Genomic DNA, 27,774 nt, shown 5'->3' with positions numbered 1-27,774 from the left:
GACTCTACTGAACATTCATCAGGAAACTGTGCAGTGTTTCTTTAGCAGGAAACGCTCTGTGCATTTCTGTAAAAGGTGAATTTTACAGTTTCTTTCCAATGTGAGATGATAAAAAATGAACCCTGCTCTGACAAAATGATGCTGGCATGAAAAGTAAAACTCAGTAATGTAGCCTATATGACATGCTGTCTGAAGACCCATGCCTATATAGTAGTTACTTGTTAAAAATACTTACTTAGTTAAAAATGTAAAAATGTATTTTTTTTTAAATATTGCACCAGGAGCATTAGGTCGTTTTCCCCCCCAAAATTCCATTCTTTTTCCAGACCTAAATTTATTGATTTGATGTGAAGTTTTTGGTGTTTATAATGATTTACACAGATAGTTGTCTTTCCCTTTCTAACTATCCATATCAGACAGAGATTATTCTTCATAGCAACAAATATCAAAATATATGAGATGACAGGAGTCTAAAACTACAGAAGGTGTGTATGTATATCAGGACAGCACAACAGTATTTTTCCATACTTTTCCAAACGTTTTTGTGCCATTTCCAAACTTTAAATCCTTGAAATGATCAAATTCTTTTTCCATACATTTCTAGACTTTCACGACCCTGAAAATGCAGATACAGCATTCAGAATCACTTTTATTGGCCAAGTAAGTTTGCACATACAAGCTGGACTTGGTCGTTTGCTCATGAAGGTCACATACAACAACACCACATTATAAAATACTGTATGTAGTATATGAAAAGTAGAAATTAGGGAATAGGTCTCTTTTTGTGGTAGCATATAAGGAAGTAATATAAGTGGCAGCTGTAAGTAGTATTAATAAATACATTAAAATAGGAATTTAGGAAATAGGACTCTTGTCTATACAGTATTCACATGAATCTCTGTTGCATCCTGACTGATTGGAAGCGATGGAAGTCAGCAATAGACAAAAAATAATAATAGTAACAACAATAAACAGAAGTACATACAGGTGTAGAGAATATTGCACCTGGTCCCACAGTATAAATAGATAAATATAAATATCCAACTATAGTCAGTAGGTGCTGCTGTGGAAGGAAAGCCTTCATTTGCAACAAAAGCAGGTGTGTGAGCAGTGAAATGAAAGCTGCGTTCTGTCTGCTGAGCCCCTCCCTCCCTCTCTCCTCCCTCCCTCCCTCCTCCCTCTCTCCTCCCTCCCTCCCTCCCTCCCTCCCTCTCTCCCTCATCATCAGTGTCAACAGCGCAGGATGGAGGGGGGGGTGGGGGTTAGGGTTAGGGTTAGGCCCCTCCCTCCCGTCCCTCCTCTCCTGTCCCACTATATAACGGGCGCGGGGCTGCAGCCGGCTGAGTCTGGCCCACAGCGCAGCACGGCGCGGCGGCAGGCAGGCAGGCTCACGAGGCGAGGCTGGAGCCCTGGTACTCCTACACACACTGGTTCCCCATGGCGTCCGCCCACGTGATGCGGGACGCCGGCGCGGAGCCAGTGCCCAGGATGCAGCCCGCCATGATGATGTTCTCCAGCAAGTACTGGGCCAGGAGGGGGATGTCCCTCGACTCGGCCATGTTCGACCACCAGCAGCAGCGCCACACCGGGGGACAGATGGTGAGCAGGCTCCTCTTCCTCCTCCTCTTCCTCCTCCTTCTCCTCCTCTTCCTCTATCTCTTCCTCCTCCTCGTGTTCCTCTTCCTCCTCCTCCTCCACTTCCTCTTCTTCTTCCCTCTCATCCTCTTCCTCCTCCTCTTCCTCCTCCATCTCCTCTACCTCTTCCTCCACCTCGGGTTCCTCTTCCTCCTCCTCCTCTTCCTCCTCCACTTCCTCTTCTTCTTCCCTCTCATCCTCTTCCTCCTCGTGTTCCTCTTCCTTCTCCTCCTTCTCCTCCTCTTCTTCTTCTTCTTCTTCTTCTTCTTCCCTCTCATCCTCTTCCTCCTCGTGTTCCTCCTCCTTCTCATCCTCTCCTTCCTCTTCTTCCTCCTCCTCTTCTTACTTTTCCTCCTCCTCTTCCTCCTCTTCTTCTTCCTCCCCCTCCTCATCTTCCTCTTCCTCCTCCACTTCCTCTTCTTCTTCCCTCTCATCCTCTTCCTCCTCGTGTTCCTCCTCCTTCTCCTCCTCTTCTTCCTCCTCCTCTTCTTACTTTTCCTCCTCCTCCTCCTCTTCCTCCTCTTCTTCTTCCTCCTCCTCCTCATCTTCCTCTTCCTCCTCCACTTCCTCTTCTTCTTCCCTCTGATCCTCTTCCTCCTCCTCGTGTTCGTGTTCCTCCTCCTCCTCCTCCTCCTCTTCTTCCTCCTCCTCCTCATGTTCCTCCTCATCTTCCTCTTCCTCCTCCACTTCCTCTTCTTCTTCCCTCTGATCCTCTTCCTCCTCCTCGTGTTCCTCCTCCTTCTCCTCCTCTTCTTCCTCTTCTTCCTCCTCCTCTTCTTATTTTTCCTCCTCCTCTTCCTCCTCTTCTTCTTCCTCCTCCTCCTCATCTTCCTCTTCCTCCTCTACTTCCTCTTCTTCTTCCCTCTGATCCTCTTCCTCCTCCTCGTGTTCCTCCTCCTTCTCCTCCTCTTCTTCCTCTTCTTCCTCCTCCTCTTCTTACTTTTCCTCCTCCTCCTCTTCCTCCTCTTCTTCCTCCTCCTCCTCATCTTCCTCTTCCTCCTCCACTTCCTCTTCTTCTTCCCTCTGATCCTCTTCCTCCTCCTCGTGTTCCTCCTCCTCCTCCTCCTCCTCATCTTCCTCTTCCTCCTCCACTTCCTCTTCTTCTTCCCTCTGATCCTCTTCCTCCTCCTCGTGTTCCTCCTCTTTCTCCTCCTCTTCTTCCTCTTCTTCCTCCTCCTCTTCTTACTTTTCCTCCTCCTCCTCCTCCTCCTCCTCCTCTTCCTCCTCCTCCTCAGCATCCACCCGCTGGTGGTTTTGATACATGGGGATTGAATGTTTCATGCTCATACTGAACCGCTGAATTTAAAATGTCCTGGGAGGAAGCGGCTGCCTTCCAGTCGAGGTTCAGGGAGCAGAAGTCCCCTGTGCCCATCTGTCTGTCTCAGGAGGCTGAATCTGAAATCAGAAAACTGAATTTGAAATCGTAGCTAAAAGTTCAATTCGGTAAGAATCACATTCAATTTCAAGCACATTGCATTCAATTTCCACTTGTGCCTTACAAATAAAAAGTTTTAATACATTTATTCAACAGATCCATTTTTTTTAATTCAACGGTTCATAATGAGCATGACAAATTCAATCCGCTGGCACAACTTAGTGCCAGCGGATGCAACCTCCGCTGGCACTAATCTCCCTCCATAGACCTGACTGCAAAAGCTCGATCAGCTTTAGTCTTTAATCAGTCAGAAGAGTTTTGTCTGCTGATCTGAGAATGCACTACTGCACATTAGATAACAGCTCTGGAATATGAGCTGGAGTCGAGCCATTTATTGCTGTGAAAGTAATCAGTCGGCAACATCTCGGTAAACACGGTCCAGTCCCAGTCACTTTGAATTTCTTTATCAGTTTGCATTCACTCAATCAGTTAGGAACATCACCTGTGCTGCGGCGGCGAGCGGGTCGCTGCTCATCCATCAGCAGGTTTACAGAAGCACATCTTTATTTCATGATGTGACAGTTGGTGCTCAGTGTGTAGCTGCTGCTTTTCCAGTTGCACTTCGAAAGGCGAGTCAAATACCTGCCACCGAAACACTGTGGGTCCGCTCTCAGGAAAGAGGAAGTTCCTAATATCGTTCTCATCGGGCCGTCTTTCTGTTTAATGTCTCGGCTGTATGACAGTAAAGAGGTAATGTGCCGGCAGCTCCTCCCACCGGCTGCTGCAGAATCTGGTTCAGTCTCTTAGTGAAGCGTACCTCATCATGAAGGGAACGGATTCAAACAGCAATTTAATTCTAAGGTAACTAACTTTCCCTTGTGCTATTAAAAGTTTTATTGTCACATCACAATTACAGCGAGTATAAAAGCAACTGCAGTATAAGTAATAGAAATAAAATAGAATTGAAAAATATGAAATAGTAAGTTAAAGTAGAACTATGAAATAATAAAATAGAAAAAAGGTATATACATATGTACAAGGATAATAAATATGTGCAAAGAAAGTGAGAGGTAGTGCAATGGCAGTACGATATATATGGGTTTATCGATATATAGATTTTATTAAATATCAGATGTCGATCAGTCATGTCTACTTCTGATATGAACACTGTTACAGAAAATCAGTCTGCTAAATCTGCAGTAAAACTTTATTTTGTTTGCACATTTTCTTTATCCATTTAATTGTTCAATGCCAACCCACCTAAAACATTTTCATTAGTCTGGGTTTCAGTGGAGAGTTTTAGTGTCAAGAATAAAATTCAGGGGGAAACACTGAATACTTGTAATTTTTTATATTTTTTGGCATGAAAATGGTCAAATTTAAAGATATTGACTATCAGTACAAAGTGTCAGCTTTCCTTTCCCTCCTCTGATAGCAGGAAGTGCTTCAGTAGAATACAGGACGTTTGAGGCAGAAATAACTGTGCGGGACAGTTCATACCTGTTCCTCTGTCTCCCCCAAACTCTACAGCTGTGTCGGCCACTCCTGGATGCTGAATTGACGTTTTCCCACCAATCTTAAAATCAAAGTTTTCTTTTTTCTCCACCTGCTCCACCAGACTATGGTGCTGTGGTCTGTTGGAGCATCAAATGTGAAAACCCAGATGAAATCTCAGACACCACTGGTGCAAATTTATCAAAACCTGGAGTGATGATGCATTTTGGCACTGTGTTGGATTACCACTGATCGGCCTGATGGGGGCGCTATAATTAAAGGTCAAAAACATGATCTATCAGACACTATCGGTCAAATTTTGATGACACCTGGAGGGATGATGCACCTACACGTGTTTTTGCATTTAAATAAATACTCTGGTTGGCCTGATGGGGGCGCTATAATTAATGGTCAAAATTTCTATCTTTGAAGGGCCATAACTTGTTTACATAACTCCTACATCACCGGTCTGATTTAGATGAAACTTGGAGGGACGATGTATCTTGTCACTGATTGGCCCATGGGCTGCCTGCATCATTTGTGGAGAAAGACAGTTTCCTGCTTATTTTCTAGTGATGGGATGATATGCTTATCTCAAACTACGATTCGATACGTGATATGAGCTTCACGATTCAATACAATGTAATAAATAAATAATAAATAATAATAATAATAAAGTCTGACTGTGCAGAATTATGTTTATCTTTGAGCCACAAATCTTTCTAGCGATGGCATTGGCTCCTAGAATGTAAACAACAATTTAAAAATGTCATTATAAAGTGGCAATAATATAATTTCTATGGAGAGCTTGTCGAATTGTGATGCTCAAGCGTCTCATTTGTGATTACTACAGCAGAATAAAATGGTCCCACGATACATATTGTTACATTTCTCTCGGTCTTGACTCGGACTCAGCTGAACCTGGTCTCGGTCTTGTATTGACTCGGACTCAGCTGAACCTGGTCTTGGTCTTGTATTGACTCGGACGGGACAGTAAGGTGGTTTTCCCCCCTGCAGCCCTGTATAAACTGTGTGTTGTGTCTCTGCAGTCGCGGCGCTCGTCCTTCTGTCCCATCAACGAGAAGCCGGACAAAGAGAGCGGCGAGGAGTCGGGGAAGACGGCGGTGGTTTTCTCTCTGAAGAACGAGGTGGGCTGCCTGGTCAAAGCCCTGCGCCTCTTCCAGGTGGGTGAGACTCCGCCCCGCCCCCGCCCTGCCCTGCCCCGCCCCGCCCCGCCCCGCCCCGCCCCGCCTGACCGGCCCCACTGCCAGGCTTCATGTATTCTCCTCTTGTTTTGACATGGTGTCTTTACATTCCTTATCTCCTCTCATCTTTTCCTTTCCTCTCCTTTACTTTCCTCTCTGCTCCTCTCCTTTCCTTTCATTTCATCTACTTTCCTTTCCCTTCCTCTCCTCTCCTTTCTTTTCCTTGGCTTTCTTCTCTTCTCCTCTCCTCTCTTTTTCTCTCCTCTACTCTCCTTTTCTCTGCTCCTCTCCTCCCCTTTACATTACCTTCTTTTCTTTTCCTTTCCTTTCCATTCCCGTCCTTTCCTTTCCTTTCCACTCTGCTCCTCTCCACCCCTCTCCTTTCATTTCCCTTCCTTTCCCCTCCTTTCCTTTTCTTTACCCTCTCCTCTTCTCCTCTAATCTCCTCTCCTCTCCTCTCCTCTCCCCCTCGCCTCTCCTCTCCTCTCCTCTCCTCCTCTCCTCTCCTCCCCTCTCTCCTCTCCTCTCCTCCCCTCTCTCCTCTCCTCTCCTCTCCTCTCCCCCTTGCCTCTCCTCTCCTCCTCTCCTCTCCTCCCCTCTCTCCTCTCCTCTCCTCTCCTCTCCTCTCCCCCTCGCCTCTCCTCTCTCCTCTCCTCTCCTCTCCTCTTCTCCTCTCCTCTCCTCCCCTCTCTCCTCTCCTCTCCTCTCCTCCTCTCCTCTCCTCTCCTCCTCTCCTCTCCCCCTCCCCTCTCCTCCCCTCCTCTCTCCTCTCCTCCCCTCTCTCCTCTCCTCTCCTCTCCCCCTCTCCTCTCCTCCCCTCTCTCCTCTCCTCTCCTCTCCTCTCCCCCTCTCCTCTCCTCCCCTCTCTCCTCTCCTCCTCTCCTCTCCTCCTCCTCTCCTCTCCCCCACTCCTCTCCTCTCCTCCTCTCCTCTCCTCTCCCCCTCTCCTCTCCTCCCCTCTCTCCTCTCCCCCTCTCCTCTCCTCTCCTCTCCTCTCCTCTCCCCCTCTCCTCTCCTCTCCTCCCCTCTCTCCTTTCCTCTCCTCCCCTCTCCTCTCTCCTCCTCCTCTCCTCCCCCCTCAGGAGAAGCGAGTGAACCTGAACCACATCGAGTCTCGGATGTCGAAGCGCCTCGCCAGCGAGGTCGAGATCTACGCCGACTGCAGCTGCAGTAAGAAGGAGTTCAATGAGCTGCTGCAGCATCTCAAAGATCACGTCAACATCATCTCCTTCAACACGCCGGCACACGTCTGGTCCACAGAGGCAGGTAGGAACCAGACCTGCAAACAAGCCAATAAGAGAAGCTCATCCAGTATAACAAGTCAGAATTCTGTTCCAGATATCTAGAATTAACGTTTTAACTGGTGATAATTCACTTAATGATATCAAGAATGAACATTTTGTGTCTTCCGAGAGCTAAATAAAGGTTGATTGACATTCTTACTAGTAACAATTCAATGGTTGATATAAAGAATGACCATTTTTACTTATAATAATGTGGATATGTAGGGGAGCACATAGCTTCACTAAACCATTCAAATGTATTATCAGGTTATAGCTGACCCTTGCTTTAATGTGTCACAATGTCTAATTAGTTTGATTCCTTTATAAGAAAAAAATAAGAAGAAAAACACTAAGATTTTTATTATTTACTTTCAGGTATACAAATTGCTTTTATGTTAGAGTGTTTTGACTTAGACTGTTGTAATCAACTTTTGGCTGTAATTGGACTTTTGGCTCTAAAATATTTAGTTTCAGAAATAAAGCCACTGAGACAACTTACCCCGCTCTCCCCTACACATCAAGATATCTGGAATTAACATTTTTACTTGTAAAAATTGAATTTATGATATCAAGAATGAACACTTGACCAGTTAGAATTGAATTGTAGATATCTTTAATCGGAATTATAACTAGTAAAAATTGAATTACGTTGTAGCCTCAGTGATTAAATGTCAAAACGGCTTAAAACCTCATCTGGCATCATGGAGGTCCAGTGGAGAACTGGCTGTGTGCAAATAATGTCTAAAGTGTTTGACCCAAAATTCACATTCAATAACGAATATAATTCATCCTGTACTGGTGTCACTGAAATTTCTCATAAATTAATCATTCTCAGTTTGTCCTTTTTTAAGGGGAATATGACTTTTACCTTATCTTGCAGTTGTTTTGCTTCAGGGCCCTGCAGATACACTCACCGGCCACTTTATTAGGTACAGTACACCTGTATAGTGCCAGCTGGTCATCTGTTGCTGTAGCCCATTTATCATAAAGACCAACAACTTGTGTGTTCAGATGCCCTTCTGCACACAACTGTTGTAAAAACTGTTATTGGAGCATTTGTGTTCTTTCTGTTATCTTGAACCAGTCTGCCCGTTCTCCTCTGACCTCTGACCTCTGACCTCTCTCATTAACAAGCTGTCTCCTCTGTAAACTCTACAGACTGTAGTGTGAAAATCCCAGGAGGGCAGCAGCTGTTTCTGAGCTGCTGAACCAACAGTCAGACCGCTCAAAGTCTCTCAGATCACACATCTTGCCCATTCTAATGTTCGGTCGAATACAAAACTAAACCACTTCACCGTGTCGGCGTGCTTTATAAATTGAGTTGCTGCCACATGATTCGCTATTTGAAGGAGCAGACTTTTTGCAATAATGAGCATAATAAATAATAATGTACCTAATAAAGTGGCCAGTGAGTGCACAAAGTTTTGTCCTGCACCTTCACAATGCTGTAGGAATGCAGCTGTAGGAATTGTAAACTAGGTCCTCAACGCTCAGATTTTTCCTTTTATCAGCCAATATCGCCACCCACTGGATCTCTTTTAAATAGGCTTCACAGATATTTTCATTACTGTTAACTATGAATCCTCTACATGAAAAGACACATCACCCAAAATAAACTGATTGGCCTGATGACGGTGCTATAATTAAAGGTCAAAATTAAAAACTTTGAAAGGCCAAACTGCTACAGTTTTGCTAAAACTTGGAGGGAGATGTTTAGGTGTTTCTGTTGACTTAGCTTGTCATCTTGGTTTTTTGGTGTTGTTTGTTTGTTTCTTTCTGTCTTTTGAAGTGAAACGGTTGTAGAAGCCCTTGAGGTTCACATGCACACTGTTTCCAGCTTGGTGACAGGAAACCAGGAGGATCAGGGTCAATGTATTGATTCCCAAACCATTTGGCAACAAATCTGTACAACTGATGCCAATTTGCGCTACTTGCTTGTCTAATTCAAAGATGTCTGATGACCACAGCGCTGATATGCAAATGGTCATATGACATCATCTGGATGACATCAACTTTTTGAGCAGTCGATAGTTACTTTCCTTGGAAGAGAGTTGGCAACACTGCACTCATCTCACCTTCTCATGTGTTTTTCTTGTTTCATCACTATGGAAATGAACTAAACTAAATTTGAGTTTTATAGACATTTTCAAGTTTTCAGATTATTGGGACAGACAACTCCCATGTGTTTCTAATGGGAGGTTACTGTTACTGCTTCTGGTTTTTTCCTGCTTATTTGTGTTCCCGAATTTCTTCCATCTCATCGTGTGTAAATCTCAGACGGAGAGGATGTTCCATGGTTCCCTATGAAAATCTCGGAGTTAGACCAGTGTTCCCACAGAGTGCTGATGTACGGATCAGAGCTGGACGCCGACCATCCGGTAAGTTACTGCAACTTTCATTTACAGTTTACATTTTAGGCATTTAGCTGATGCTGTTATTCAGAGTGACTTACACTGAGTGTAACAGTAGAATGTGATTTACCTCTGAGATCAACCAATAGAAAGGAGGGTCAAGGGTCAGAGGTCACAGCAACCTGACAATATTGCTGTGACCCTGGAATGATCATGTATAATAGTGAAGTGCTAGGTAATAGTAAAAGAGAATAGGGAGATTTTTCAATAAAGTAGAGGAAGAAGATATGGGGTGGGGGTATGAAGTGTCAAGAGATTAGTTTTCATGCTATAATCGATTTAAAAAAAATGTTTTAGCGGCTTCTCATGTCTTTTGTCTGTGTTACTGTTAATGTTATAATATTATAATGTTTTAGATGTTAAAGTGGCAATCCACGAGATTCACTTTTTTTTTTTTTAATCTCTGCTATGGTGTTTCTGCACTGCTCTTCCCACAGATCACCTGTCAATCAAACAGTGTGGGCGGGGCTTGGATTTTCTGTTGATGCAGTTTGAGTTTCTCTTTTCTTTGTCTGTTCAGCCATGGTGGCTATCACTGCTCATGCTAACTACCCAGTTCTTCTTCTTCTGTTTATTCCAAACAAACCGGAAATGTAAAACGCATCACTTCCTGTGTGGCAGAGGATTTTTCCCAGGAAAGAACGACCAGACACCGGCTGTTTAGAACAGACAGAGGAGAAGATTTATGAACTGGAGATAGGTTGGATTACTGCTGAGTTAGAGACATCAGTGATAGAGAGTAGCAACTTGGACATTTATTTATATGAAAATGTCACTGATTGTTACTTTAAATCAGCAAAACACTTAAAAGAACATCTTGCATACTTCAAATTATAATATAAGCATTTAGCTGATGTTTCAATCCAGATTGGTTTATAGTGAGTGAACAGGAAAGGGTTTAGTGTTTTGCTCAAAGATTCTTCAATAGACACATATTCCACATTGGTTGTTGTGGAAATGAACCTGTGATCTTTGTGTTACAGGACAGTCTCCCTGCGCCCCCCTCCCCCCCCCCCCCTCTGTAGAGAAAACCCTATGAGGCTCCTCCCTCAGCTGACCTCTTGACCTTTTCTCTCCCTCGCAGGGTTTTAAAGATAACGTTTACCGCCAGCGGAGGAAATACTTTGTGGAAGTGGCTATGAATTATAAATTGTAAGCATCTATCCATATTTATATCATCTATATTCCCTCGCTGAATAACATTGATTTTCACTGCTGATGGATGAAAACCTTGTATCTCTAAAAAGTGAATTTATTAGGAAAAAGCAGCTTGATGTTCACATTGACAACCATGTATTTTTGAAATCATCAGGTTTCATGGGTCATGAAACTTAAAGTGCACATAAAGGATCACCGAAGCGTTTGACTCGAGAGTGAAAAGGTTTTCACATCAGCGATTTATTTTTCCAATCTACCCATTAATTTTATTTTGTACATTAATTTCTATACATTAATCTTCGTCTCAATATAACAGCTAAATAGCATAAGTATATTCTAGTCATTAATCTATGTAACTTTTGCTTTCATTATACTATGTAGTGGTAATTGTGTCTGTATTTCTTGTTGCAAGTGAACTGTGATGCAAACAAGAGAAAAAGAGCATTGGTAAAGTGCACAGATTCACCAAATATTTTAATTATATTCTATACATTGACCTATGTAATTTGTTATCTTAATTTTGAGAAACAATAACACTAACAATACCACTGGTGTGAGATAGAGATAAGGTAATTATACCAAAGTGGCACAGTTTATATTGATGTTTAAAAATGCTACATATTGCACCTTTAAAGAGGAACTAAACCCCAAACCCAAATGTGTGTAAAGCCTGACATCTAATGGTAAAAAGCATGTTACTGAAATTGCCTTCTGCTATTGGCTGATCTTTGGTGCCCCGTGATGTCACCTTCTATAGAAAACAACAGATGTGCCAACAGCAGACGGTGATTTCAGTAGCATGCTTTTTACCATTAGATGTCAGGCTTTACACACATTTGGGTTTGAGGTTTTAGTTCCTCTTTAAGTTAACCCCGCCCCGCCCCGTCCCTTTGCTCCACCCCAGCGGGCAGCCCATCCCTCGTATCGAGTACACCCCGGAGGAGGTGCGGACCTGGGGCGTGGTGTTCAGGGAGCTCACCCAGCTCTACCCCACCCACGCCTGCCGCGAATACCTGAAGAACCTGCCGCTGCTCACCAAGCACTGCGGCTACCGAGAGGACAACATCCCGCAGCTGGAGGACGTCTCCCTGTTTCTCAGAGGTCGTCCTGTCACACTGAACGCATTTAGCTGACGTCCAGCAGAATAATAATGCTAGACTCAATTACTAGATCAGCAACATTACAAGCAACCAGTAGAAAGAAGGCCAAGGGTCAGAGGTCACAACAACACCCAGAAAAAACATCAGTAGAAATTTTCCTGTGACCCCAGAATGATCATGGATGATAGAGTAGGAAAAGAAATAACTGCTGGGGGGGAAAAGGGAGAAAGTCATTAATATTGTAGTTTCATTTTGTTTTCCTGCAAGCAAACTCTGCAACTCAAATTGTATTTGTTAACTTTTTTGCGTTCGGTCATATATTACAGGTTAGGATAAATAGATAGACAGACAGATAGATCATGCAGTACATACAGACATACAGACATAAATACAGACATACAGACATACATACAACATTGTGAAATGAGCATGAACTCTGAAACGCAGATTACATGTTATGGATGAGAATAAGATTATGATCCTCCACCATGAAAATGATTATATGACAACAGAAGGAATTATTATTGGACTCAACTGAAATGTTAGCTAAACTTTTCATGTGACCAACAGATGAAGTTGGTCACATGAAAAGTTTAGCTAACGCTTCAGTTTAGACAAGTAAACAACTTTGGTTAAGGATAGGTTCAGATTTTGGTCATGGTTAAAATTTTACTTCCCTCCCAGTAGAAAGAAGTAGAAAACTTGTCATGAGAAACTGAACCCGGGTTTCAATGTCAAACCACTTCCTGTTTCTGTAGAAAACTGACGCTCTAAGACTGAAAACCACCAGTGAGAAAAAAGTAAACTCTTGAGCTGTACACACAAAGTCCAAGGCTTTCTAAATCCAGTACAGACGGAAGAGTTTACTTTTTTCTCACAGAAGGTTTAGCTAGTATCTCAGTTTTCTATAGATTTGATTCCTGTTCCCAATGAGCTCCTATACACATAAGGACTTCTCTACTTTTTCTTAATCCACAAGAGCACCAAGTGTAACTTCTGTCTTCTTCCTGCTTCTAGTTGTGTCTCCTCCACCTAATCTCTCCCTCTCTCCCTTTCTCCCTTTCTCCCTCTCTCCCTCTCTCCCTTTCTCCCTCTCTCCCTCTCTCCCTCTCTCCCTCTCTCCCTCTCTCCCTTTCTCCCTCTCTCCCTCTCTCCCTTTCTCCCTCTCTCCCTCTCTCCCTTTCTCCCTCTCTCCCTCTCTCCCTCTCTCCCTTTCTCCCTCTCTCCCTCTCTCCCTTTCTCCCTCTCTCCCTCTCTCCCTCTCTCCCTTTCTCCCTTTCTCCCTCTCTCCCTCTCTCCCTTTCTCCCTCTCTCCCTCTCTCCCTCTCTCCCTCTCTCCCTTTCTCCCTCTCTCCCTTTCTCCCTCTCTCCCTCTCTCCCTCTCTCCCTTTCTCCCTCTCTCCCTCTCTCCCTCTCTCCCCCTCTTTCTCTCTCCCTCTCTCCCTTTCTCCCTCTCTCCCTCTCTCCCTCTCTCCCTTTCTCCCTCTCTCCCTCTCTCCCCCTCTTTCTCTCTCTCTCCCTCTCTCCCTTTCTCCCTCTCTCCCTCTCTCCCTCTCTCCCTTTCTCCCTCTCTCCCTTTCTCCCTCTCTCCCTCTCTCCCTCTCTCCCTCTCTCCCTTTCTCCCTCTCTCCCTTTCTCCCTTTCTCCCTCTCTCCCTCTCTCCCTTTCTCCCTCTCTCCCTCTCTCCCTCTCTCCCTCTCTCCCTTTCTCCCTCTCTCCCTTTCTCCCTTTCTCCCTTTCTCCCTCTCTCCCTCTCTCCCTTTCTCCCTCTCTCCCTCTCTCCCTTTCTCCCTCTCTCCCTCTCTCCCTCTCTCCCTCTCTCCCTCTCTCCCTTTCTCCCTCTCTCCCTCTCTCCCTCTCTCCCCCTCTTTCTCTCTCCCTCTCTCCCTCTCTCCCTCTCTCCCTTTCTCCCTCTCTCCCTCTCTCCCTCTCTCCCTTTCTCCCTCTCTCCCTCTCTCCCCCTCTTTCTCTCTCTCTCCCTCTCTCCCTTTCTCCCTCTCTCCCTCTCTCCCTCTCTCCCTTTCTCCCTCTCTCCCTTTCTCCCTCTCTCCCTCTCTCCCTCTCTCCCTCTCTCCCTTTCTCCCTCTCTCCCTTTCTCCCTCTCTCCCTCTCTCCCTCTCTCCCTTTCTCCCTTTCTCCCTCTCTCCCTCTCTCCATTTCTCCCTCTCTCCCTCTCTCCCTTTCTCCCTTTCTCCCTTTCTCCCTCTCTCCCTCTCTCCCTCTCTCCCTCTCTCCCTTTCTCCCTCTCTCCCTCTCTCCCTCTCTCCCTTTCTCCCTCTCTCCCTTTCTCCCTCTCTCCCTCTCTCCCTTTCTCCCTCTCTCCCTCTCTCCCTCTCTCCCTTTCTCCCTCTCTCCCTATCATTCCTTTCTATGGTTGACTGTTGATCACTCAGATCTAGTTGGGCTCATCCTCTGTACAGTCCTTTGAGACAGGCTCGTGATAAAGAGCTATGGAAAGTTGAACTTGAACTAATCCTAAAAACAAATTTCTCTCATTTGTCATGCACAGAGGATGTTATTTGCATTTTAAGAAATCATGCTCATTTCACAAAATTTCTTGAGATCAGACTGTACATGCACTACCAGTCAAAAATTTGGACACACCTGATTGAATGTTCTATGTTTTTCATTCTCTTAAAGCCATTTTGATCTAAAGGCTTCTGCTTAAATGCTTGAAATTTGTTTCTTAGACAAATATAAATAGTGAAGTTGATCCTATGTATGAATTTCTTTCCAAAGCCTTTCCATCAAGGCAAAGGGCGGCTGCTTTAAAGAATCTAAAAATATAAGATAGTTTTGATTTGTTTATTAACACTTTTTTGGTCACTGCATAATTCCATTTGTTATTTCATACTTTTGATGTCTTTACTATTATTCTAAAATGTGGAAAATGGTAAAAATAACGAAAAATATGATGTCCCCAAACTTTTGACTGGCAGTATACACTTACATAGAAAGAAAGACTGATAGGTGTTTCATTAATTCACTTGTCCTGTTGGTTTCAGAGAGGTCTGGCTTCACGGTGCGGCCGGTGGCAGGATATTTGTCTCCCAGGGATTTCCTGGCCGGTCTGGCCTACAGAGTGTTTAACTGCACCCAGTATGTCCGCCACAGCACCGACCCTCTGTACACCCCCGAACCGTAAGTTGGTCTCCTCAGCCTGAACTCTCACTGCAGCACAATATTTAAACTTTTATATCTGTGCTGCCATTTCTTCTTTCATCCCTGCCACCAAAATACACTGCGGGAGGAAGTGATTTGGATGAGACTTAGGGGGATGATGCATTTTGGCACTGTGTTCTGGTGTTTTACAAAAATAGTAGTAGTAGTAGTAGTAGTAGTAGTAGTATTTTAGTAGTAGTATTTTATTCAGTCATCACACACAATACAATAAGTATAAACAATATATACAATATACAATCTAATATACAATAAGTATAAACAGTCGAGACAGTATAAACAAAATCAACAATCTATGTATTAAGTAGTGACTGAAAAGGCACAGGCAGAAGCATAATGCTTATATATGCCTATCCTACATTCTTATCAATTGAAGCTACCCTCCAGAAATAAAAAATAATAATAAAATAAAAATCATTCACACTTGTAACCCTCAAAAATAGCTTTATAAACCATTCTTTTGAAAACCAAAAGCGAGTTACACATTCTTAAATTTATATTAACATTGTTCCATAATTTAACCCCAACAATAGAAATACATCTCCTTTTAATCCCTTTTTTAGCTTTTTGTACGGTAAACTTACAAACATCTCTCAAATCATATTTGCACTCCTGCACTGAAAAAAAGCTTTGTACACATAATACACTGATTGGCCTGATGGGGGCGCTGTTAAAATGTTAAATTTGTAAGGCCATAACTGCTACAGCATTGGACTGATTTTGTTGAAACTTGGAGGGATGATGCATCTTGTTACTGATTGGCCCAAAAGCTGCCTGCATCATTCATGGGGGACGGCATGTTACATGTTACTTGTTATCCTTTATTCATCCAGGAACGATTGATGGAGCACATATGCTTTTTCAGTTTTTCAGCCCCACTATGTTTCACATTCATACAGTTCCACACATTCACACTGGGAGCTGCCCAGTACCACCGCAGTCTTCCACTGAGCAGCCCCAGTGGAGCCATTTTGGATTTTGTTTTCTAGTGTAGAAACAGCTGGAAACAGTAGATAAAGATAAAACCTTAAGCTGAAAAAGTTCTGGTTTTTTTCTGCTTATTTCCGATGCTCTTTGTATTTGCGGCACAGCGACACGTGTCACGAGCTGCTGGGCCACGTGCCGCTTCTCGCTGACCCGAAGTTCGCCCAGTTCTCCCAGGAGATCGGCCTGGCGTCTCTGGGAGCGTCGGACGAGGATGTACAGAAACTGGCAACGGTGAGTCTGAAAATGAACATTCAGCAACATGAATTTCCACAAAAGTCACGGTCTCTTATGGGTCCTAAGATGCATGGTGCATGTTTTTAAAAACTAGAACAGAGCATATGCTGGAACAGAAAATAAAATGTGTATAACATGAATATAACATGTTGAAAATACAATAAACTTATTCTAATTTTGTATAATAAAATGTATTACTTTCCTTTAGATAATACAATATGTTTTTCCTTGTTTCAAATCAACATTTACATAATGACTATGTACTATACTATGCTATACTATACTATACTATACTATACTATACTGTACTATACTATACTATACTATACTATACTGTACTATACTATACTATACTATACTATACTCAGTGTATAATAACAGTATGTGTTGTGTATTTTGAACAGTGCTATTTCTTCACTATTGAGTTCGGGCTGTGCAAACAAGAAGGTCAGCTAAGAGCTTATGGGGCCGGTTTACTGTCTTCTATTGGAGAACTGAGGGTAAACAACGCGTGCACACACACACACACACACACACACACACACACACACACACACACACACACTGCATCACTATCACAGTGCTCATACATTAGTGTAGCCTACGATTGTGATTTCTTCACCTGGTGAGCAGTAGTATGGATACGACACACACACCGATGCCCCTCCCCCTCTCTGTTCGTTTCCCAGCATGCCCTGTCCGATAAGGCCTGTGTGAAGATGTTTGACCCGCGGACGACCTGCCACCAGGAGTGTCTCATCACCACCTTCCAGGAAGTCTACTTTGTCTCTGAGAGCTTCGAGGAGGCCAAGGAGAAGATGCGGTAACAAAAACAACACAAGCTCGCACTGTGCGACAGGAAGCTGTGGTAGAAACATTTAGCGTTCTTAAAGCTGCACCAGGCAAGACGTCTATGTAAAAATACACCTTCATTTTATCAGCCTAAATCACTTAAGTGGACTCTGAACCTCCTCACCACCTCCACTCCACCAGACACTGAGGAGAAAACAGGTTACTGATGTCATCTTACATGATTTCTGGGTGTTGAAGTCCTTAATGTTACCTCTCATGCCATTTGGGGCTAGCAAAATTGCCTAATGCAGCTTTGAATTGAAGTTCAGGTTCAATTATAGAAAAAAACTACAAAAAAACATCATTATTTAGTTATTATATATTTATTTTTTTGTTTATTATTTAATATCTTTGAAACATAGAGGATCCTGTCAGCAACAGTATTCTCATTCTTTCAAAGGAGTCTTTAGTTAGTTGCTATCCTCCAGCATTAGAAAGGCCAGGCCCCGTTAAGTGACTGTTTTGAATATTAGAATTAAAATATATCCGTCTATAATATATTCCCACCAATACAGTAGTCTACTATAGAGGAGAGAGCTGCGTTTCTTGTCTGCAGCCTTCTCTCGCATCATCTCCTATCATCACACTGATTCCCTTCCTCATGGTCCCCGTGAGGAAGATGAACTTCCTGTGTGAGGAAACCAGTCTGCTCAGCTCTGGACTTTTGCTATTTCACATCTCCTTGATTCTGCTCTGTGTTTTTTTCCCTGACAGGGAGTTTGCCAAGATGATAAAGCGTCCGTTCTCGGTGTATTACAACCCCTACACCCAGAGCATCGACCTGCTCAAAGACACCAGGAGTATCGAGAACGTGGTGCAGGACCTCCGCAGCGACCTCACCACCGTGTGCGACGCCCTGGGCAAGATGAACACGTATCTGGGCATATGAAGCCGGTTAAGGTTGGCATGTGAAGTTCGCTCCTGTTTCGTCGAGCTCCGACAGCGATTTAAACATTAACACACAACAGCGCTTAAGCAGCAGATCTGAGAACAGTGGTCATTGCAGCTGTGTTCATTTGCTTATCTGAGCTAAATTTACATGCAAACAACAAACAACATTTGTAAAATGCACAGAACAATTAAATATTATAATATGAGTAAAACACATGAAAGTGACAAAAAATATATATTTTTCACATGATGAACATTTCAACTTTCAAGCCCAGCTAGTTTGTCTTTTTTGTCCATTTGGATTAATAATTAGAAAATTGATCACTCTGTAACTTCCAATATCAGTAAAACTTAAAAATAATTTAACATAAATGATTAAAAAGAAATGTTAAGCCTAGGCTGAGGAGATTTCCATTAAAGGTGCTAATGTGTTGCATTTTGAAGCATTAATATATTATTGTTACCGTAAACAAATGAGAGCATGGTGGAGACGATTGGTCTCCTCTATCTCACACCAGTCGTATTGTTAGTGCCAGTGTTTCTCCAAATTAAGACTACATTTCCCATAAGCCCCATCACTTCCTGCCCCCCCCCTCCCCCTCCCTGAAGAGGATCAAGTTGGAAGTGATTTCTCCATCTTCCTTTCCCTCCTTCCACCATCTGCTGCCAGAAACTCTTTCAGCTTTAGCTCCGTTTGCTCTGGAAGAACAGAACCTCTTCCTGTTTTGTGCCGTAAAGCGATCCAGCAGATTTCCCTCCAGATCCACCAGGCGGCACAAAATATAAATGTGCAGAGTAGAGTAGAGGCCGGTAGAGGCTGACAGTCTCCTCTGCGATGGTCTCATCTGTTTATGGTAATTATACTAATGTCTCAAAATGAATGTGGTAATAATTTATTGATGTTAAAATGCTACATGAAGCACCTTTATGTAGCTAATCCAGAAATGTAGAATTGCAGTATTCTTGTTGAAAAGGTAAGAGAACTCTTATTGGTAAAATGTAATCAATACCAGATTTGCTGCCCAGTCGTCTGCTACAGTGATAAAGTTGTTGGCCGGCCTCTCTTCCTCATGTTTTTAGCTTCTTCCAAAAGATACAGTTGTATTTGAAAATACTGGGATGGCCATGTTGCTTGCTCCCTTTCATATGTGGTTTTATTTTCTCTTTTGATTTGCATTATGGACATGTTTGGGCAAATCTGTGTGCTTCTAACTCACTGTGCTTCTTGATGGAAATGGCTCATTCATGATTGTTAATCTGACAGGCTAATTTTCTCATTTGGTTTAAACAGGGGGGATTAGTTTAGCAAATTAGCACTGAAGAACAAGATAAATATTTCCCCAGAGTACAAGGAGCCATAATCTTGTCTAAATGGGATTCTACAAGTAAAGGCTTACTTACTTTTTCAGCAGGGCTACTGTGGTTTTTCATCTCTTAAATGATGAAACGGCAGCAACCTTTTGAATAATTTGTGTCGCATCAAAATCTTATCAAGATTAAGATTCACTGGATGATCTTATTTTATTCCAAACAGCCAAGCAACAAATCATCAGCAGTTCACATAGCTTGTCTCACCACTATATGATTGACACAAACCATAGTGTAAATGTTTGAAAGTTCGTAAAAAATTGTGATTTTAGTTTCTGTACAGTGCAAACCTATGAAAAAGTATATATAAAAGTGTAAATTATGCATTAAAAACTATTTAGCGTGTTGGTGTTTGGTGTGAAGCATATTCCTTTGTATTCATTTTCTTCCGGCACACGACTGATATAAAATGAACATCAAAATAAGCTGCCTTGAATATGCCTTGTGTGTGTGTGTGTGTGTGTGTGTGTGTGTGTGTGTGTGTGTGTGTGTGTGTGAACATACAGATTGATGTCTCTAGACATAAAAATAACTTTCTTATGTCTGATGGCTCACAAGTACATGATAACAATAACATGCTGGAATCGTCACGTATTTTCTCAATTAAATTAACATTGCTCTGTACAACTACACTACTGTCCATGATGCCAAAAAATACATGATAAAAAAAGGAAAAAAAAAAAGTCAGGACAAACATCATGGCTTGCATCTCTGGAATGAATGGTGACTTCCTGGGAATCCGTTGTGGTCTGTGCAGTGGAAGTTCAGTCAATGTCGTCACTGTCGAACGCTTTTTCCTAGATGGGACGAAGAAGACAACACACTCCAGAAACATCTTCAGAATCATTTTAGCATTATACAGGAGAATAAAATGTATATTTCCAGGCCACAATTTACTACATTGAGGCCGGGATGGTATCACGTGTATGAGATGGACCTCATTCCCGTGATTTGATCTATGTGATTGCACAAGATGTATATCGTTTCCTGGTTTTAGTTAATTAGTGCCCTCGTATCATTACTTTCTTGAAAATTGGGGTGGCATCACTGATACTGCTCTGAATCTGTTCAAATCCTATCTCACAGGGAGGAATTTCTCTGTAGTTGCTGGGAACGCTTCTTCTTCTGTAGTGAGACTCACCTGTGGCGTCCCTCAGGAGTCACTTCTTGGCCCTCCACTATTCTCTATCTATATGCTCCCTCTTGGCAACATTATTCGTAAGCACAATGTCCTGTTTCAGTGCTATGCAGACGATACCCAGCTCTATGTTCCCCTAGTACAACCAAAGTCTTACACTGTTGGCCATTGAGCTGCTCCACTGGAGCATTTAGGATTAAGTGCCTTGCCAGAGGGCATCTCAACAGTAGTTAGCAAGGGAGGATTTTACCAGGCTCTTTGGGAATTTGAACCGGCAACCATGCTGTCAAAATTGCACCCTATGATTGCGCCTAGGTGCGCAGAGCATGTACTCGTTTTGTTTTAGCTAGCTTTTATCTGGCCCTAAGGTTTTTCAACTTTCTGGTGCATTATTCAGTATCGGATTGCATCACTTCAGCATTTTCTCCCCAGGAATTCATGGTTATATTTTCTTGTAATCACCAGAAGGTGGGTCATAGAGACAAACTTGCTTCGCTAACCTCTCTTCAAATTGGTCCATCTCAGATGACTTGTATTTAGAGCCACGGTGGATGTGTGGTAGTGTTTTCACCAAAAATCTTGCCTCACCTCTCTGAAAAGCCAATCAACATATCCCTCTCTGAGACCCTCTGCAAGTGCCGCAGCCACCCTGAGGACCTCTGCGACCACCGTTACCATTCAATTATAAATTAAGCATTAGCCAACTGAGTCACCAGGATATCCCACCTGTCTGTAATCTTTAGGCTAATGCTGCCGCCCCCCTTTTACCAATCTAAAGGTCGCTCACCCAGCCTCCATGCTGTTGGATCCAGGCAGAGTGATGCTGGCGGAGGTAGCGCTCCCCGAAGCTCAGGGCTCGTCTCCTGGGGACGACGTCTATGGCTGACAGCCTGCTGGTCACCTCAAAGGCCCAGGCAATCTTCTTCCTCTGGATCCTGTCCTCGGACCCTGCCTGACCCAGGTCTACCAGGCTCTGCAGGCTGGAGGTCAACTTCTCAAACAAGGCATAGTCAAAGAAGTTTTGGAGCCGCTCTTGGAGGAACTCGTTCTGCTTGATCTGAAATGGAAGGAAAGGGAGGAAAATGTGCGGTGAGATCGTGACAGCGGAGTGAACACATGGATGAGTCAGACAGGTTGTAGTGATGCGTGTGGTGATGTATGAGGTCTACTCCTGTAAATATTACATTACATTACATACACAGCCTCACTATGTATTAAATGTAAGGGCACGTTCACACCAAACAGTGAGTGAGAACGTAATCTGAACCAACAACAGGAAACAACACCAAAACGCAAGGTTTTAGGGGTATAAGGAGACTGGTGTTGACATCTGATAGCCAGCAGTTCCTCATGCTTGGAAAGTGTTATATCAATACATCTCTGATTGATATAACACAATAGTGATTCAGCCTGTACCCAATACCTGGTTTCTGGTAGGTCTTTTCTGGAAAAAGGAAGTGATTGTGTTTTACATTTCCAGCAGCAACAGCAGTTCGTTTTGGATAAGTAAAGCTTCAAGCTCCGCCCACACTGTTTGACTGACAGGTGATCTCTGGGAAGTGCAGTGCAGAAACACCACAGCAATGAGCGCTGAGCACCAAAGATGCCACCTAAATAATAAATATGAGGATCTCGAGGATTACCACTTTTAATATTGTATACAAAACATTATTACATGTGAACACACACCTGCTCGTCCATCACATCTCCAGATGTTTTCAGCAACTCCACCAGTTTCTTAACAATCTCTGCAGCAAAACAAGAGGTGGGTCAAATCTGTATCATGAATTGTATATACAATGCATTCTATATAACATGTATACAGTATCTGATAACAATGATAATTTTAAACCTAATTTCTATTTCTAAATTTCAATTTGTCACCTAGATAGACTACCTGCTGCAACCATACTGTATGCCATGCTGCTTGATTGCACATAGCCACATAATATCAAATACTGTATATGTGGATTTAATGCAAAAATGCTTCATATCCATTTTGGGTAAAAAAATGTCATCTGTTGTTGCTCAATATTTTAAAATCATAGATAATTACATGTTCTTAAAGTAAGGGATCAAGATGGTGAGATGTGAATTATATTCCACAGTGAGTTTTACTTTAATGCCAGCTATTAGTTTCTCATATGGGAATTAAATATTCTCATATGTAGAATGATATGTAACATTTACTTTTCACAGTATGTTTTGCTCTGTCCATGTGAGGCCCTGCTGATCTCTTACCATGTTTGTATGTATGTACTCTAGGGGAATATGACAGTGGATCATCCATCACTCCAATAAAAATCAATAAGGGATCACACCTCAAGGCTAAACAAGGCAGACAGATATGCAGGTGTCAAGTATGCATAAGTGCACAATCACATGATGTAACTGAGAACCCTTCTAGGTCTCCGAGTCGTTCCCCAAGGGATATTTTGATCGTGGGTCCGGCCCGGTGCAGCACACTATTTATGAGTCAGATGACTGTGATTTGACTGTATGGTTGGACTTCCTTATGATATGAAACAATGTGAGAGGGGAAATCCACCATCTTGGTCTTCCACGCCGGCTGCTGTCAGGTCTGCTTGAGAGATCGGTGCTGAGTCAGCGATCTGTGCCAGCCTGTCTGCCACACCGCTCAGCGAACTGGCTAAAGACAGACCCACACACACACACACACACACACACAAAGAGCAACAAACAGAAACACACACACACACACACACACACACACACACACACACACACACAACTGAATCCTCAGTTTTATTAACAATGGCAAACCTAAATGTCCTTACTAATTTACTAGAGGGTTTTAAGAGAACATGAAAACACACATTTTAACTGCTGCTTTTGATTCATTTCAGTTCTCCTCTTCTTGTGTCTCTTTATGGTGTTGTTATGTTGTCTCTGCTATTGGCCTTGGTCTTTTTCATGACCCTAAACTGTTTTTAACCGTGTTTGTAAAGCATTTTGGGGCTACATCGTATGAAATGTGCTATATAAATAAAATTTGATAAACTTGACCAGGTATGACATGCATGTTGGGATGCTCACCATCTTGGCCCTTTGATCTGTCCAAGAGGCCGTCGACTCCAACAACACCCATTCGAACAACACCCACTGCAGCACCCACAGAGCACAGATCACTGAGCAAAGGTGCTGTCAATACGCCAACATGAATACAAGAAGAAGTATCTCAATATATTCATCTTTTTTTGTAGAATTTGCTGCGCACAGGCTGGTAGCAAATTTAGAGGCAATTCAAATTGTTATTACGCTCTTTTAACAAAACATATCACTCACTTCCCAATGCGTCCGCAAAAAAAGAGCAAGCCCCCCCAGATGACGTGCTCTTCTTCGTGCTGAAGCCTGACCGGAATGAGGGCCGGTTCCTCCTGGTACAGTAAGCCTTGAGCAGCCGAAACTCCTCACTCTCCTCCACACCGTCCATAGCCGCCCTGCTCTCCATTTCACCAGCTGGGGCACAGGATAGAATAGAATAGAATAGAATAGAATAGAATAGAATAGCTGTTAATTATTCATCTCTAAATATATTACAACCAGGCTAGAAACAGAGAGCTAGCTGAAAAAGTGAATAGTGTGATAAGGTGGATTTGGTTACTGTGACACAGTAAACTGTCTTGTCTTTAGCCCTAGTCTCTACTCCAAAACACTCTGAGTTGTAGCTTGAGAAGAGTCAGCTCAGTTAACCTGAACAAACTGTTAGCTAGCTAACTAGCCAGCAAAGACACTGATGTTAATGCTAACATGTGACTACTAGCCACTGCTAATGCTTCTAGATATGTTAGCTAGTGTGATAATCAGATGTGTTAACAGTGTTGGTTAGCTGCTAGCTAAGGTTATCTAAACACAAAATCGAAGAGACGTATTAGTGGTAAAGTTATCAGTTTCCAGTCAAGAACAGCACAGTAATTAGCCATGTCTATTCAATCTTTTGACAACTTGTATGTTTAGAAATACAAAAACAGCTTTTGTTGCTGAAGACCTCCAATATGGCCGTCAGAGGGTGCGGTACTGTAGGTCACCTGAAAGCCCAAAGTGTGCAAGTCACCAGCAAAATGATGATCCCTGCCAAATGAAAGTGGGCTGGTACCAAGTAATTTTGGATGCCTTACAGCACATTTGTGGGATACATGTAGCTACCAAACTGATCTGTGAACAAGACATGATGACAGAACATAACACAGTACCAGCATGGGGGTGACAGCACATCAAAACTCAGTATGCCTGATCAGGGCCCTTAAACACCATAACAGTGTTTTTTTTTTTTTTTTTTAATTTTATATAGATCAATGTTCTTTAAAATGTTGCATCACGGTCCTGCACATCAAATAGGCCTACTGCATTTGATTCCTCAAACATGTATACACAATCACATAGCCTACACACACACACACACACACATACTGTATACACAAAAGTGTAGCCCTGGGAAGGATGCGCAGAAGCTGATATAGTTATCATACATTAACTACATAATCTAAATGTGTCCATTTCATTATACTTGCATGTTTTTCATCGAAGCAAAGCGTATTCAGGATTACTTACTGTTACTTTCACTTTATAAAACTCAGCTTCCACCACCGTCAGCAGCGCAGTGTATTCATGGACTGCAGGAGGATCTTGTTGAACCTTATTACTTCCCCTTTCATATAAATGCAGCCAATTACAGAAGCTTGTGGTCACTGGTCAACAGTGTGCTTATACACCATGTGTTATAGTCTGCTGCCACCCAATGGAAACAAGTTGCAGGATATTTCAGATATTAGGACTGTGATGTTGGCCTTGTGCTCAATCAGAGTTTAGTGCAGACTTGAACTAAATGTGTTTTGTCTTATAGTCTAATATACAGTCCATAGTTATATTATATTATTCCACATAGTTTATATCTACTTATAAATGTTGCTGCAATATCCATTGCAACAACTGTAGTAATCCTACAAAATATTTTAGAAGGATAGTGTACACATAACACAACTAATTTAGAAGTCCTAGAAGGAATATTATAGGAATACCCTGGGAAATATTAAAAAAATAAAAAATAAAAAATAAAGTGTTTTCCACAGGTTGACAATTTACTTCACTTGTTGGGTGGGGGCATCACACGTGAGTGCAATTTCACTGTGTTTACCCCGTTTAACACGGAGTTGCTGTGTTAAGCACTGAGCATTGGTATGTAAGTATTATATAAGTATAGGCAGATGAATACAGGTGAGGCTGATGAATACAAAGAGTAGATGAAATGTCTCAAAAGACTGCAGTTATAATGTAAACTAATTTACCACTAAACTGGAACGGTTTGTAATGATTAAACAACAAGCTGCAGACAAAGCGTCTTTAATTTCAATATATCACTTCCGGTTGTGGATTATGGATCAGTTGCTTGTCCTTACCTGCGGTGAGAGCGGTGCTGAACAGGTAAATACTGCACGACTTTCTACTGCACTGATGTGAACTCTTTATCAGAGCGCTGGCTAGATGCCGCCATAAAAAAAAAAGAGAGAGTCAAGTTACTGTTGACAAGCACATGCGCGGTTGTAGAATTTTAACTTTCACTTTCGCTTTCACAACAGGAACAAAGGTCGTTTCAATGGAGCCTGCCAGGGCCGATGTGGAAACCGGCTTGAAATCACGTGTCACGGCCATGGAAGTGTCTCCGTCGTCCTCTGTGTCTTCATCTCCCTATTGTATATATATATATATATATTATAATATATATATTATATATAGTCTCTCTCTGCTTTCTTCCAGCTCCTGGGTTTCCCTGTTTGCCCGCCAGAGGTCAGTAGTGTGTTCCCCAGCCGGTGGCAGCCTCTGCAGCTGCATCTTGTCTCCTGGTCACCCAGCTGTTACACTGGCTCATTAGGCCAGTCTATTTAAACCTGCAGTAAGCAATTTCAGACCCTATAACCAATCCTAGGTCTTTTATAGTTTCCTTGGTTGTTATACGGACGTGTCATAGGCTAACGTTGGCTAGGCTAACGTAAACGTTTGCCCGACGTTAGCTATGGTAACATAAACGTTAGCCGGCTCCTGGTCCCGCCCCTGCTTCATTCTTATTGGTTGGTACAACTCTGAAGTGACATTGATGAGCAGTGAAATTGAACTTGAGTTTTGGGTCTTAAAAAGCACTGAAAACGCAAATATTCTTTGGCCAGCACTTTGCAAGTAATACCATAATGAATTCGGGTAAGCGTACCAATTAAACCCACTAAATCTACATTTTGACAATTTTTCATATACACAGCCTTGATTTCTAGCAGGAAGGTTAAGATATAATGGAAATTAATCTCTATCTACCATTTTAGCTTACATTTTTTCCTATTTGCTTGAGGAGATTAATTTATTTGCAAAAATAAGCAGAATTGGAATAGGTTCTGGGTGACAAGTCTGGCCTGGGCTTAATGGGTATAGGTGTACCATTTAAGCCCATAGTTCCAAATAAGTACACTTCATTTTTGTCGCATAAATCAATTTTATGATTGTGGAAGATAAATAAAATAACATAATAAAACTGTACCTATGCAGAAACTATGTTTTTCCATTAGGTTTTTATTTGTTTATGGTGTAGGATACATGCAATAGTGCATTACATATTTTAGCAAAGTCATCCCAATACTGACAGTGTACAATAGGCCTATACAGTTATCGGAGACCCGGCTTTTAATTGACTACAGGCCGCTATTAGAGGATTTACGGTAGTCCATTATAACTATTCCACATTCCACTACTTATAAATGTAATGTTTATAAGAATATCCATTGCAACAACTAACTGTAGTAATCCTACAATATATTTTAGAAACATAGTGTAAAGATACAAGAAAGCACGCACATCCAAACTAAAAACTAGGTGCTGGACAGAAAGACAGTCAATTAATACAAGATAGAGTCTGCACACTTGGTCCAATGGTGTTTATTACCACCACATGTAACGTTTCGAGCATGAGCTCACATCACCTGGGCTCAGCCCCAAATGTATTCAAACCTTGGTGACGCCCCTGCATCTGACCCCTCTGGCTGGTTGACCCCTGGTTCGGGGAGCCCAGTATGGACACCCAGTGTTCACTCCACTTGCCTAACTATGCCAGATTTTGGATTAAGAATGAAACAACTGTAGGTGTGAGTTCATTTCTTTGCTGCAGTCCTTAAAGTGGCCAAAATTTATATTGTGGGTTTTTTGTCCATGACATTTCTGTAACAACAACAGTAATAATAATCATTATCATTATCATCATCTTTCTCATCATAAGTAGTAGTAGTAGTAATAACATTTAGTACTAGCAGAACTACTAGACTTGTAGTAGTAGCAGAAAGGAGGGCTGGGCGATATGGTTGAAATCAATATGATAATCATAAGGATTTTTTTCTATCTCGATATACAGTATATCACAATATGGCTCACATATGCAAAAAGTGTGATGTCAAATAAAACTGAAG

The 27,774-nt window shown here is 42.5% G+C and overlaps 2 protein-coding genes across 2 annotated transcripts; one reads left to right on the top strand and one right to left on the bottom strand.

Annotated features, from left to right (window-relative positions):
* Positions 1 to 1,473: 1,473 nt before the first annotated feature.
* On the top strand, positions 1,474 to 17,803 carry tph2 (tryptophan hydroxylase 2 (tryptophan 5-monooxygenase)). The gene is made up of 11 exons (XM_071904693.2): positions 1,474 to 1,599; positions 5,554 to 5,688; positions 6,792 to 6,975; positions 9,270 to 9,370; positions 10,488 to 10,555; positions 11,466 to 11,662; positions 14,667 to 14,802; positions 15,933 to 16,059; positions 16,467 to 16,562; positions 16,752 to 16,885; positions 17,629 to 17,803. Exons 1-11 carry the CDS (start codon positions 1,489 to 1,491, stop codon positions 17,801 to 17,803), a joined length of 1,464 nt encoding a protein of 487 aa, XP_071760794.1. The 5' UTR covers positions 1,474 to 1,488.
* A 651-nt stretch (positions 17,804 to 18,454) lies between these two features.
* On the bottom strand, positions 18,455 to 25,785 carry LOC139915909 (apoptosis facilitator Bcl-2-like protein 14). The gene is made up of 7 exons (XM_078283061.1): positions 25,729 to 25,785; positions 23,618 to 23,791; positions 23,369 to 23,473; positions 22,860 to 22,961; positions 22,001 to 22,059; positions 21,099 to 21,368; positions 18,455 to 19,970 (listed from the first exon to the last, which is right to left on the bottom strand). The coding sequence occupies exons 2-7, from the start codon at positions 23,781 to 23,783 to the stop codon at positions 19,938 to 19,940; spliced, it is 735 nt and encodes a 244-aa protein (XP_078139187.1). The 5' UTR covers positions 23,784 to 23,791; positions 25,729 to 25,785; the 3' UTR covers positions 18,455 to 19,937.
* Positions 25,786 to 27,774: the final 1,989 nt, after the last annotated feature.

The sequence above is a fragment of the Centroberyx gerrardi genome, chromosome 4, assembly GCF_048128805.1.
Source record: "Centroberyx gerrardi isolate f3 chromosome 4, fCenGer3.hap1.cur.20231027, whole genome shotgun sequence".
Taxonomy (NCBI): Eukaryota; Metazoa; Chordata; class Actinopteri; order Beryciformes; family Berycidae; genus Centroberyx; species Centroberyx gerrardi.
Note: the sequence above shows the minus strand (reverse complement) of the source record. Positions and strands in the feature narration are given on the sequence as shown.